The sequence below is a fragment of the Nycticebus coucang genome, chromosome 17 (assembly GCF_027406575.1).
Source record: "Nycticebus coucang isolate mNycCou1 chromosome 17, mNycCou1.pri, whole genome shotgun sequence".
Lineage (NCBI taxonomy): Eukaryota > Metazoa > Chordata > Mammalia > Primates > Lorisidae > Nycticebus > Nycticebus coucang.
Window position 1 is genome coordinate 85,946,865 of NC_069796.1, and position 13,111 is coordinate 85,959,975.

The 13,111-nt window shown below is 52.3% G+C and overlaps 1 protein-coding gene across 9 annotated transcripts in view; it reads left to right on the forward strand.

Annotated features, from left to right (window-relative positions):
- The window catches only part of ABLIM2 (actin binding LIM protein family member 2), a 185,129-nt gene that overhangs the window by 64,778 nt on the left and 107,240 nt on the right, over positions 1-13,111 (forward strand). For all 9 annotated transcript variants that reach the window (XR_008375159.1, XR_008375161.1, XR_008375162.1 and 6 more), the window contains exons 2-3: positions 3,607-3,765; positions 12,830-13,013. Coding sequence is in view for 4 of the 9 variants with exons in the window: in XM_053566083.1 (XP_053422058.1) it covers positions 3,607-3,765; positions 12,830-13,013 (343 nt within the window). In the remaining 5 variants the exon portion in view is untranslated. The remainder of the gene's footprint in view (positions 1-3,606; positions 3,766-12,829; positions 13,014-13,111) is intronic.

The following is a 13,111-nucleotide window of genomic DNA, read 5'->3' on the forward strand; positions in this document are numbered from 1 at the left end:
GTCTGAGGAGGCTGGAGGGGTTAGCTCAAGCCCCTGCCCTACCCTGCCACACCAAGCCCCCTCCCTCCCGCAGGTGGCTGCTGCCTCCCAAGCACAGAAGCAGGCACAGTGCACAGGTCAGCCTGGCCAGGCCAGGGCTCCCCTGGCCCCCTCCCTGTGCTGCCCTGTGCTGGCAGGGCACCTGTGCCAGTCTCGGTCTGCTCACCAGAAGTACAAAGTGGCAGCACCTGCTCTGCCACTGCTGTGCCAGGAGAGACTGTGCAGAGCACCTACTGTGCATGCAGTTGCCTGTGGGGCAGGGGCAGGGGGCAAGCTGAGTTGTGCAAGTTTGCCATTGCCACCTGCCCTCTCCCCCTGTCCTCACAGTTTGTCAGCCGCAGCAGGTGCAAAGAATGAATCCCTGTGTGTGTGTTGGGGGGGAGGTAAATAGGCCCATAATTCAAATGCATCACCATCTACCCACCTGTGGTACCAGGAAGCCGGAAGGGAAACCTGCAGGGGGACTCAGACACCCAGACGCCTTCGTGGTGCGGTGTCTGCCTGCCGTCACCAGGGGGCAGCACCACCGCCATAGCCAACAGTCCCAGGTCCGCGGAGGTGGTACCCAGCGGGCAGGGTAGTATCCTCCAAGCAAATCGCTGCTCTTACAGTAGCTCTGCCCCCAGAACCAAATATATGTCCAGTAGTCTGGAAACGCATGATGTCAGGCCATGTGTTCTTGAAAATAACGATGGCTATTGTTTCCTGAGGACTTCCTGTTTGCTGGGCTGGTTGCTAGGCAAACAGTTTTGCCTTGGGTCCTAACATCCCCTGAAACCAGCCAATGCTTACAGAGGGCAGAAAGGCAGAGTTGCAGGGACTCAGCCAAGGTCACAGCCTGAAGGAGGTGAGCCAGGGCTGCATCCTGGGTGGTCTGGCCCCACCGCCCATGCTGCCCCCAGGAGCTTGGCACTGGGGGTTCTCTTGCGCTGGATTTGAGCCGTATTCCAGTAGGCTGAACAGCTGTCAGGTCGTGAAGAGATGAGCGTGCATTGTTCCCAGTGTTCCCAGTAGATGAGAACCCAGCAGTTCTGAAGATCTGCTGCCTCTGCCCCTGCACCCTCTGACGGGGACCTGGTCCCTAGTGCGGATGAGCAGGAGCAGGCACTAAGGTTTCCAGCTGCAACTCCAACGCCTGCTCTGCTTGGGGATTTTACATTCAATCCCAGAAAACCCTGCTTTCTGCCCCTCCCATCACCAACCCTAGACGAGGTGATATCTGTGAGGATGCTGTGGGTGAAGGAGGTGTGGGACAAGTAAGGATACTTAGCCCAGAGGGATAATTGTCACCGGGACCCCAGGGGTTGCACAGGAAGCTTGGGGGGACCCTTGCTGGACTCTGCGTCAACCTCTTTGCTGTTTAGCATCCTGAGCTTCTCGAAACTGCAGTCTGGTGTTGGCACCTGGACCTAGGGTACCCAGGGTGGTGCCAAATACTTTTCATGGTATTTATTTTCTTTCCTGTACTTACTTCTCCAGGCTGATACCTCACCCTCATCCCCAGACAGATACCTCTACCACACTTGGGCTATTCAGAATATCCATCTTGGAAAGGCCTGCTGTCCCCAGAAGGATCCAGGTCCTCCTCTGTACTTCCTGGGGCTCGAAGCCCCATCTGTGGGCAGGGATGCCAGTGAGTGGGTGGGGGGGCCCAAAAGTGGTGGCTTCCAGGCCATTTGGGGCCAGTGGTTACAGAGTTCTCATTTGGCTCCCTGGGTGAGGAGAGCACACTGTCTGCCTCCCTGTGAGTCCAGCGTACAGCAGGCTGGCTTCCTGGCTGGTCACAGTGGACAGCAGGCCGGTTTCTCAGGCAGGTCACTGCAGGTTGTGGGCTGAGTTCTGTCTTTCTCTCCAGTCTGGCCATTGCCCATTTGTGCGTTCAGCGTCTCAGTATGATCACAGGGGTGAACACCAGCGTCAGCATGGGGCCTGGTCCACATGAAATTGTGTGTTGGGCAGCTGCCCTTGTGGTGGTTCTTACTGTCCTGGGGGACTCTTGCCCCCAAACGAGGGGTGACCAGCAGAATGGGGGGGTGCCTTGGACCCTACACCTGTATCTCTGGCCTATCTGAAATGTTGACCGCTGCGCCAGTTTCCTTGGCTGCTGTAACAACTGACCCCAAACTTTGTTGTGATTCAAATAACACAGACCTGTGATCCTATAGTTCTCTGGGCTAAAACAAGCTATTGGCTGAGCTGGTTCCTTCCGGAGGGAGAGAAAATCCTTTCCTTGCCTTTCCCAGCTTCTGGCGGTGCCTTCGTTCCTTGGCTCATGGCCCCTTCCTCCCTCCTCAAAGCCAACAGTGTGATGTCCCTCTGACCTTCTTCCATTAGTCACATCTCCCTCTGACACAGCTGGGAAATGTTCCCTGACTTCAAGGACTCTGTGATCACACTGGGCCCAGCTAGATACTCCATAATTTCTTTTCTTTTTTTTTTTTTAATTTTTTTTTAAATTTTATTATTATTATTTTCTTTTATTGTTGGGGATTCATTGAGGGTACAATAAGCCAGGTTACACTGATTGCATTTGTTAGGTAAAGTCCCTCTTGCAATCATGTCTTGCCCCCAGAAGGTGTGGCATGCACCAAGTCCCCGCCCCCCTCCCACCTTTCCTCCAGAATTTCTTAACTTAATCATATCTGCAGTGTCTGAGAACATGTGCGCAGGTCCCAGGGGTTGGGATATGGACATCTTTGGGGGCTGTCATTCTGCCGACCTCAACCACTAGCCACAGAACCTCCTGCCCACCCAGCCCTCTGTGCCTACCCTAGGCTCCAGGGGTCGTCTGTCCTTCTAGGCTGTCACTCGCCCCAGCCTGAGCATTGGCTGTCCCCTCACCTTCCCGATGCTTCCCACTCACCTGCATGGGTCCTGCACACGAGGCCCTCTGCTCCCACACCCAGCCTCCCCCTCCATCTAGCCAACTCCTCATGCTTCTGAGCTAAGGGGCTCCCTGGAGCCTCACCCAGTGGCAGGTGGACCACCAGCTCGTCACTGTTGCCCATCTGGCTGTCCTGGGGCAGACCTGAGGCTTCTCTGCCACAGGCCCCCATGCCCTGTGTGCTGTTTCTATGGACGCTTTAGGGGCATGGGTATGGGGAGTATGTGCCTTTGTCTAGTCCCTGGGAGCCTGTGGTCAGGCCCTGTGACCATTTGCCCCAACTTGTTCATCCGCCCAGCTCCTCTTACATCATGGCCAGCTTTAAGGAGACAGCAACAATATTTAGAGCAATGTTCCAGGACCCAGAGAGAATTTGAAACAAATTCCTAAGATGATTGTGGCTACTGTACCTGCAGCAGAGAGGACACTGTTCCTCCCCTGCTGCGGAAGGGCTGTGAGCTCACCAGGGAGATGCCTGGCCTCTGGGACTCCAGAGGTTCTAGACAGCAGAGATCAGGTCATCCTTCAGGAGGGACAGTGGTGGCCTTCACCTCCTGTCCGTCTGATGCCTTGTGGGGCTTGTGCCACGTGGTACGGGGCTTGCTAGGAGAGCCGGGCCCTGTGTCCTCACGTCCCTGGGCCTGGTGCTTGCCACCCTTTAATCAGCTTTTTTGTTCCTACAGTGTCACAGCCTCAGGCTGCTCACAGCCCCCTGGAGAAGCCACCCAGCTCGGCCCCACCCAGCTCGGCGATCCTGTGCAACACATGTGGCAATGTGTGCAAGGGGGAGGTGCTGCGTGTGCAGAGCAAGTACTTCCACATCAAGTGCTTCGTCTGCAAGGGTGAGTGTCTCCCGGCCTGCAGTGCTGACACCAGGCCTCCCAGTGGCCATTCCCCGCCCTACAGAATGTCCCAGGGAAACTCCAGTCAGGACTGGGAAATTCTCTAAGTCCAGAATTCTCATCCGACACTGTGATTTTCCACGTAGCCTGTGTCACTTGTGAGATAAAGGAATCTGCCAGAGCAAAAGTCCAGACCCCCAGAGCTGTGCTGGTACAGCTGACCCATTGTTGGAGAATTGCGATTCTGTGGCCAGAGCAGAGTGGCCACCTGGGCCGTAGCCAAGAAGGCAAAGGTCATTGTCAGCCACATGAACCCAAAAGCGTGGGGTACGTGAGACCTTCACGAGGCTGCTGACTCCCAGCCACCTGCACCCAGAGGTGTGCCAAGAACACTGCCAAATGAAATCGCTTTAGTTTTTTCTGATTGTAAAAAACAATGTAAATAACATACTAAATTCAAAGAATACCAAGAAAAGGACAAGAAAAAAGTAAAACAAAATAACCCTCTGAGAAGGCCCCTACACACGCCTCCTTCCAGCCTTTCCTTCCTCCCCTTGCTGAAGAGAATACATGTTCCAGGGGCGGTGCCTGTGGCTCAAAAGAGTAGGGCGCCAGCCCCATATGCCAGAGGTGGGGGGTTCAAGGCCAGCCCTGGCCAAAAACTGCAAAAAAAAGAATACATGTTCCACTGTGCGTAAATGTTACTAAACGGATCTGCGTTTAATTTTCTATAAATATGTGAAAATAGCATTTCTTCATGTGCAAACAAGACCAGTTTGATGTATCTGAACCCAAAGAGTTTGCAATTGTAAAGGAATTACATTAACAATACTACAAATTCTTTCTGTGGCTGTGCAGCCCCCTCCTAGCCTCCTTTCCTGTGGGTTTGATGTGCCCCTTCCCAGGCTACCCAGGTGAAATGAGGGTTTATGCTTTTGTGGGCAAACAGAATTAGGAAATGTGTCTGGACTAGATAACCGAGTGACCTCAAGTCACTTCATTTGCACCACAAAAGGTCCCAGGGGGCCCCCCTGGCCCTGCCTCTCCACAGGCCCCAGGACTGAGGAGACACAACAGGGGAGGGAGGTGAGCATGTTAGGTAAGGTGTGCAACCCAATTTGAAAAGTTGACTGTTTATAGTAAAAACCAAGTGACAAGGAGGGGAATGCCCACAGAGAAGGGTGTAGAGGCCTCTAGAGAGGACTTTGTGGAGAGGTAGTGGTATCTGGCTATAACTTGCAGACAGTAGCAATCTGCCTGTCAGAAGCGAGGCTGTTCCAGGTGGGAGGGAATCCGCCTGGCTTGGTCAGAGAGGGGAAGCTGAGGCTGGCAGGTGCTGGGGGCTGGTCCAGCCTGCGGTCCCCAAACAGAGCCTCCCCTCCCTGCTTTCTGTGGAGGAGAGAGGAGGAGGGGGAGGATAAGGGCAGCAGATACACCCCACCTCCAGGATCTCTGCGTCCACTTGTCCACTGTCTGTCCCTTGCTCTGTATAAAGACTGTGTGTGGAGGGCCCTGGGGTTTGCAAAGGGAACTTCTGCTGCAGAAAGGGAAGCACCCCAGATGCGACCCTGGTGCCACTGGGCCTGAAGAGAGGTTGGAGCCCACAGGCAGGTATGGGGTGGCAGGGACAGGTGACTCGGGAAAGACAATGAGCTGCCCCATTTTTGGCAGGGGGATGGGGTAGGGGTGCCCTGGGTACCTCGGGCTGAGGTAGACCCAGCCCTGTCCCTCAAATCCTGCAGCTCTTTCCAAGGGCATGGTGGCTGTCAGAGACATCACTGAGGGTCACTTGATGCCCCAGAGTCACCCAGGTCCAGGAGTGCCCTGTGCATCCAAAGCCTGGCTCAGCCCCCTGTGACTTCCCACGGTACCCTGACTTCCTAGGCACCCCAACCCGAGTCCTCATAATGAGGACCCAGGGACATCCCAGGGTGGCAGCTTTGGGGGCTGCTTTGGAAGATGATGACATGAACAGCACGCTCCCCTACATGCATGGACAGGTAGAACAGGCCTGAGCTGGGGTGTGACCGTGACAGGCTTTAGCATCACTGTCTACCCACATTTCCCTGGTTCTGGGTCCCCCCACCACAGGCTTCAGAGCAACGGGGGTGCTCAGTGCCAGAGAGGTCTTCCCTAAGGAGAGGGGGTGGCCATCGTCCTGTGCTCAAGCCTTCCCTTCCCTATAGCCTGAAGCATTTCTTCCTTTTCATTAGGGCTTCCCAGGGCATTGCAGGATTTGTCTGGTTTAATTTTCTCAGCTCTCCATAAAGATACATTTGCTATGTTTCTGAAAAGCCAAACCCATTAGATTGCTCTTTTTATTTTATTTTTATTTATTTTTATTAAACCATAGCTGTGTACATTAGTATGATCGTGGGGCACCATACACTTGGTTCATAGATCGTTTGACACATTTTCATCACATTAGTTAACATAGCTTTTGTAGCATTTTCTTAGTTATTTTGCTAAGACCTTTACATTCCACATTTACTAGGATTCACATGGATGGAGATTGCTCTTTTTAAAAGCCTATTTTAAAAGACAAAGGGGAAGTGCTCACTTTATGTAAAAGGATTTTCCATCAGCATGGACCTTAGGCATGTAGTGCAGGGCATTAGACTCCTGCCGTCACCTGGTGTGACCCAGTCACCTGGCAGTTCCCACCCTGCCCAGATCCTCTCCCCACGGTGTCCTCTTGGGCAGGTCCCTTCAGTCTCCTCCAGTAGATGTGGTGTTAACTGTAATCCCTTTCTCACCAGCCACACGCTGACCCGGGGCCTGAGATTCACACTCCATCTGTGGTGGCTGCCCGAAGCATTAGTGACCACAGCCCCAAGCAGTGGCAGGAGTCTGTGGGTACCCAGGCCCAGCCCCCAGGCCCACTGCCCACCGCTTCCATCGTCAGATATAGACTGTCACTCTGCGCCTGGCACCCTGGTGGGCCCCGTGGATTTGGCGGTGGCCCCTGTGCTTCTCCTGATGAAGAGGGAATGAAGCAGCTAGTGTCTTGCAAGCTTTCCAAGGGACTGCGTTGCTTAAGCACAAGAACCACATGGTCTAGATTAATCTTTTATCCAGGCTTTCATGAAAGTGCAGTTTATAAATCACTAAGGATGCTTTTGAAGGAATTAAAAAAACCTCAACTCCTAATGTTTTAAACAACATGGATGTTTATCATCTTAATATAGTCTGGAGGTAGCCCCCCACCCCTACCTCAGGGTTGATTAAATTAACAACTCAAGAGGGTCAGCAAAGACCTATTTTTTCTCCATTTTTCCATGAACTGTCCCTTCTCTCACATAGCATCCTGTGCATAGCAGCAATGTCTCTCCTTATGGTCTCAAGGTGGCTGCCATTGCTCCAACATCACATCCTCACAGGGTGACATCCAACCTAGGAAGGGATGGGGGAGAGATGTGCAGAGGCAAAGGGTGCTCTCCTCACATGGTCCTCCCACTGATCAGGGAGGTGATCCCTTTTCCTGAAGTCATCTGTTGATTTGCAATGTGACTCATTGGCCAGAAACAGCTCACATGCTGTCCCCACTGGCAAGGAGGAGAGGGAGGATTGTGACTGACAACCATGTCCACCCTCAGGTAGATATGTTACCAGTCAAACCAAGGCAAGGTCTGTAAGCCGGGAAGACCATTGCACCACAGTCTAATTCTGATTCAAGAGGTTCCCTTACATGGGGTTGCTGCTTACCCAGGCACTTGTTTGATGTGCCTCAGTGTACTTGGGAAAATTTGTGAAAGAAATGACAACTTTCTTCCTGTCCCTGGCTTCCCAGGCTTGGACCTTGATACCAGAAGGTCTGGGTTCAGATCCCACTTCTGCCACCCCCAGTTCAGGTGGATCTTAGGCACCTTTCTTTCTTCTTCTTCTTTTTTTTTTTTTTAATTAATCATAGCTGTGTACATTAATGCAATCATGGGGCCCCATGCACTGCTTTTATATACAATTTGACATATTTTCATCACACTGGTTAACATAGTCTTCCTGGCATTTTCTTAGTTATTGTGTTAAGACATTTATAGTCTACATTTAGTAAGTTTCACATGTACCCTTGTAAGATGCACGGCAGGTGTGATCCCACCAATCACCCTCCCTCCACCCATCCTCCCCCTCTTTCCCCATATTCTTAGTTTATGACTGGGTTATAGCTTTCATAGAAAAGCTATAAATTAGTTTCATAGTAGGGCTGAGTACATTGGATACTTTTTCTTCCACTCTTGAGATACTTTGCTAAGAATATGTTCCAACTCCATCCATGTTTAGGCACGTTTCTTAACCCAGTTTTTCCAACTGGAAGATTGAACCAACAACCATTTTTTTAAGCACCTACTATGTGCCAGACACAATTCTAGTGCTTGTGATACACCCATGAGCAAACCAGACATCCTGTCCTCATGGAGACCAGTCTGGTGCCGGAGACAGACAGTAAAACTATTTGGAATGAGGCAGCAAGAGAAAGCTGCGTTGGGAGTTACTATTTTAAACTGGGTGGTCAGGGTGAACCTGGAGGAGGAGGTGGCCTTGAAGTGCAGAAGGAGGTGAGGGAGTTGGTTGTTCTCCCATGTGGAGGAAAAGTATTCTAGCCAGAGGGAACAGCCAGCGTGTAGCCCCCAAAGCAGGTGTGGGAATAGCAGGAATCCCTTGGGCAGAGGCAGCTGGGGCCTGTGGGTCCTGGGGAGGACTTTGGCTCTGATACCCAGCAAGGGACCCAGAGAAGAAGCCTGCTCTGTTTTAGATCTCTGTGGATGGCTGGGCACTGTGCCGGGGCAGGGAGGCCAGCGCAGGAGTTGGCAGAAGCAACCCAAGGCAGTTGGAACTCAGGCCAGAGGTGACAGTGCCTTGGACAACCGGGTGAGGAGATGGCTGTTTCTTGATACATTTTAAAATTCAGCTGGCACTGTCTTCATACTGCAAAATGGGAGTAAATAGGCCCATATAAAAATGGTGAAAGTGAGGTGGCACCCGTGGCTCAAAGGAGTAGGGCGCCGGTCCTGTATGTCGGAGGTGGTGGGTTCAAACCCAGCCCCAGCCAAAAACTGCAAAAAAAAAAAAAAAAAATAGTGAAAGTGTTAACACACAGTAGGTCCTTGGAAAATGAAAGTTGTTGCCGTTTTACAAACAGCTTAAAATCTGTCTAGAAAAATGAGGCTGGTTCTCTTGGCCCTTCATGGGTGGCTGAGCTCTGTGCTTTTGGAATATGTTGTTTTTAAAAACTGTGATCTGTCACCTCCCTACTTACAATGCCCTGGAAACACTGCAGCGAGGAAAAGATGAGGCCACGACCAAGTGTGACCTCGGAGAAGCAGGCTTTTTCTGGTCTGATTAGCAGTGGAACTGAGCAAGTCCATGATTTTAGCAAGAGCCAAAGAAATGGGTGGGGAGGGAGGGATGTGTGTCCAGGGAGGATAGCCGTGAGTCACCTGTTACTTGGTAACAGGGTGGAGCTGTCAATGGGGCCAGTCCATCTGGGACTATAAATAGCCACCAGCTCTAGGCATCTGGGAGTGAGAGGGAGAGTTGCAACCTGCTTGCATACTTACCCTTCTGGACGCTTGGGGTAATTTGCAATAAACAGCCAAGGGGCTTCCAGGATGAAAGGAAGCTCGGGAAAGATGTGCCTCACCCCTGGCCCAGGGATGGCAGGATCACGTGGCAGAGTTATGATAGCTCACAGCAGGAAGGGGTCTCAAGTGACGACATCTGCCCTGAGACAGAGGCTGGGCCAACCTGGGGCTGTAGTGACTGGCCCGCTGGCTGGGGTTAGGGCTCTTGACGGCACCTGAGCTGTCTTCCTGGCGAGGATGCTTCTTGGTATCCCCTCCCCCGCTCACCACTTGGAAAAGTCCAGAGGAGAGACTCGGAAACCTGCCCACCGTATTTATCACCAGGGTCCTGGTATATATTCTTACAATCGTTTCTGTTGTGTGAGTCTTTTTTAAAATGTGAGGGGATGCTGTGTACCTAATTTTGTATCCTAATTTATTACTTCACATGACTGCGTAAGCTGTTTCCCCATCATATAAATTCTTCAACATTCATGTCAACACCTTCCCAAATTCCTTTCAAATGCACGGCCTGCAATAAACTTAGTGATCATTCCTCCATTTTACCAGACATTTAAATCATTTCCAGCTAATCAGCTTTTTTTTTTTTTTTTTGCAGTTTTTGGCTGGGGCCAGGTTTGAACCTGCCACCTCTGGTATATGGGGCCAGCACCCTACTCCTTTGAGCAACAGGCACCGCCTTTTTTTTTGAGACAGAGTCTTACTTTGTCACCCTGGGTAGAGTGCTATGGCATCATAGCTCACAGCAACCTCAAACTCCTGGGCCCAAGCGATCGTCTTCCCTCAGCCTTCTGGGTAGCTGACACTACAGGTGCCTGCCACCATGCTTGGCTAGTTTTTCCATGTTTAGTAGAGAAGGGGTCTCTTTGTTGCTCAGGCTGGTCTCACACTCCTGAGATCAAGCAATCTGCCCACCTTGGCCTCCCAGAGTGCCAGGATTACAGGTGTGAGCCCCCACACCCAGTCTCTTATCAGCTTTTTATATCCCGTTTATTTCTTACAACAACCATGCGAGCTCAGTATTGTTAACTTCATTTCACAGGTGAGGACTCCAGGGTTCAGAGAGGTTAAGTGACTTACCCAAGGTTACACAGCTGGGAAGAAGTGGGAGTGCGGATTTAAACCCGGCCTGCCTGACTCTAAAGCCCGGCGTGTACTCACGGCACTATCCCGTAGGGTTAAACCCAGCCTGCCTGACTCTAAAGCCCGGCGTGTACTCACGGCACTATCCCGTAGGGTTAAATCCGGCCTGCCTGACTCTAAAGCCCGGCGTGTACTCACGGCACTATCCTGTAGGGCTGCTGCAGGAACATACTTGGACTGAACTTCTGTGGATATTCATGGTCATTTCCTTGGGATAGATCCCGGGAGGGGACATAAGTCAAAGGGCAGGTGCAGTTTCCACATTCTTTAGCATCAGTACCAAGGGTTATTCCAGAAAGTGATACCATTCCCCACCCTGTCCTATTTCTCGTAAATGACACCAGTGTGTGCCTGAAAGACAGCATTCACTGTCACCACCCACACCTGCTCTGCTGTCCCCCCACTGGTGTTTTTGCTAATTTGATATATTGCAAAATGTAATAAAATAACAATGTCTTGTTTTGATATGGATTTCGAAAATTCCTGGAGAATGTGGACTTTTTCTTCTGAGAGGCAGCAGTCCAGGTTTTATCTGCTTTGCAGTGACCTCAGCATGCTCAGGGCGGCTGGACTCTGACCGGTTGTCTCCCAGAGAGCAGGAGGACCCAGCTGGGCGGCTGTCCGGCTCCCTCCCCTCAGGCTCTGTGACAGACTCACATCACTTTAATGGGGCATCACAAACACTGCCATCCGTTTCTCTTCCAAGGAATAGCTAATATCATCGCATCTTTATGAAGAATAGAAAACTAGCTGAGTCCAGAGCCTTAAGTGCCACAAGCCCTCTCACCTCTTGGGTGCTGTCTTGCTATAGATGGTGTTTATGTAAAACTACTATAACTCACCTAAGTAAGACCCCAGATAGTCTGTTCTTCCTGAGTCGGGATGCATTTGCTCAGCCTCAGACAGGGTATTGAGGTGAATTCAGCACCAGCTTGGAGCGGGCTTGAGGCCTCTTGGGACTAGCCATGACATCCTGGATGGTGGGCCAGCAGAAGCTCATAGGGGGCTCATCTGGGTGGCCATCTACACCTTTGAAGCAGATCCTGTTTTCTAGATGAGGGGCTGGCTGTCAACTGCCTGGCTTTGTGTCTAACCCATAGGGAGAGTGGACACCTCCTTGGAGGAGTGGAGATGACTCAGCCCTGGGAAGGAAGGCTGTCCAGCTGCAGTGGTGGCTGTAACTGATTATCAAGAGCTTGATCAAGAAGTTTTGTACATGGACATGGACATTGGTGGTCTCACTTTGTCATCAACAATCCACTCGCTGCTTTCAAAAGGAAAATGGAAAAATTAAACTTAAAGGTCTCCATATGTACCTTATGCAGAAACTACAGCGTTTATAAATTTCAGGTGTCAGCTTTAACGCATAGGAGGGCTACCTAGGTTTTCAAAACTCTGGCTTGGGGGTTATGAGTTACTCTGCCCTGTCAGAACCCCAGGCTGACCAGGTGGCCATGTCAGGAGGGCTGAGACTACAGGGGCTTCCTCTGTCCCTCCAGCAGGGAAAGGCCACAGCTAGCCAGTATGGGCCACAGGCTGCTCTCTCTGAAGCTGTGCGTGGCTCCCACATGCCACGGAGGGAGGGGAGCAGATGGGGAGAACATGCATGTGTCCTAGACACCAGCTCAGGGCCTCTGAGCCAGCAGCAGCTGGCAGGAAGTCCCAAGGGTGGGTGCCTCATTCCCTGTCTGGCAGAGTTCCCTCGGCCCCTCCATGTGACTCCAGGGAGGAGGTGTGTACTGGGGGCAAGGGACAATAAAGACTGACACTCAGGTATCCTCAGGCTCTAGCCTGTGGAGCATCTGGACTTGTCCACATCGTGGTCAAGGTCTGTGAGGATGTGAAGGCTAAAAGATTGTGGGAGGCATTTTGGGACTGGGCCACCGACCACAGGGACTTCGACTGTCCTCTCCTGGGATCTGGCACATAGCAGGTCCTTGGGGTTTAACTTCCCTCCTGATCTGATACATCTGGTGCTGGAGACAGCTCCCCTGAGCCAGGGAGGGGGTCGTGGGGCAACCTGGTGGGGTCAAGGAGGCTTGCAGAGCACCCAGTGAGGGTGGGAGCTGGCTCCTCCAGGAAGCCTGGTTCTCATCCTGGGCCCTGCTCTTTTCCAAAATCTGCCACAACAGAAGTCTATTCCACTCCAGGCTGAGGGCAGAGGCTGAAGCCTGTCTGTGGAGTCCGGACCTCCAAATATTGAGTGAGGCCCTAGACTTTGTGCTGAGGCCTCGAGGCCGGTGTCAGGTGGGGCGTCTGTGTGGAGGGGGTTCCCCCTAGGACTGGGGGCTGCAGAGACGGTCATCGCCACTGCTAACACCACCTCGCTCTCCTCTCCCCAGCTTGCGGCTGCGACCTGGCCGAGGGTGGCTTCTTCGTGCGGCAGGGCGAGTACATCTGCACCCAGGACTATCAGCGGCTCTACGGCACCCGCTGCTTCAGCTGTGACCGGTTCATCGAGGGCGAGGTGGTGTCCGCACTAGGCAAGACCTACCACCCCGACTGCTTCGTGTGTGCAGTCTGCCGGTGAGTGGGGCCTGGCCTCCCTCCTCCCGCAGCCCTGGCCCTCTTCTAGCATTCTGTGGGGCATCACAGGGACTGCCCAGAGGCTGCCTGATTGCCCT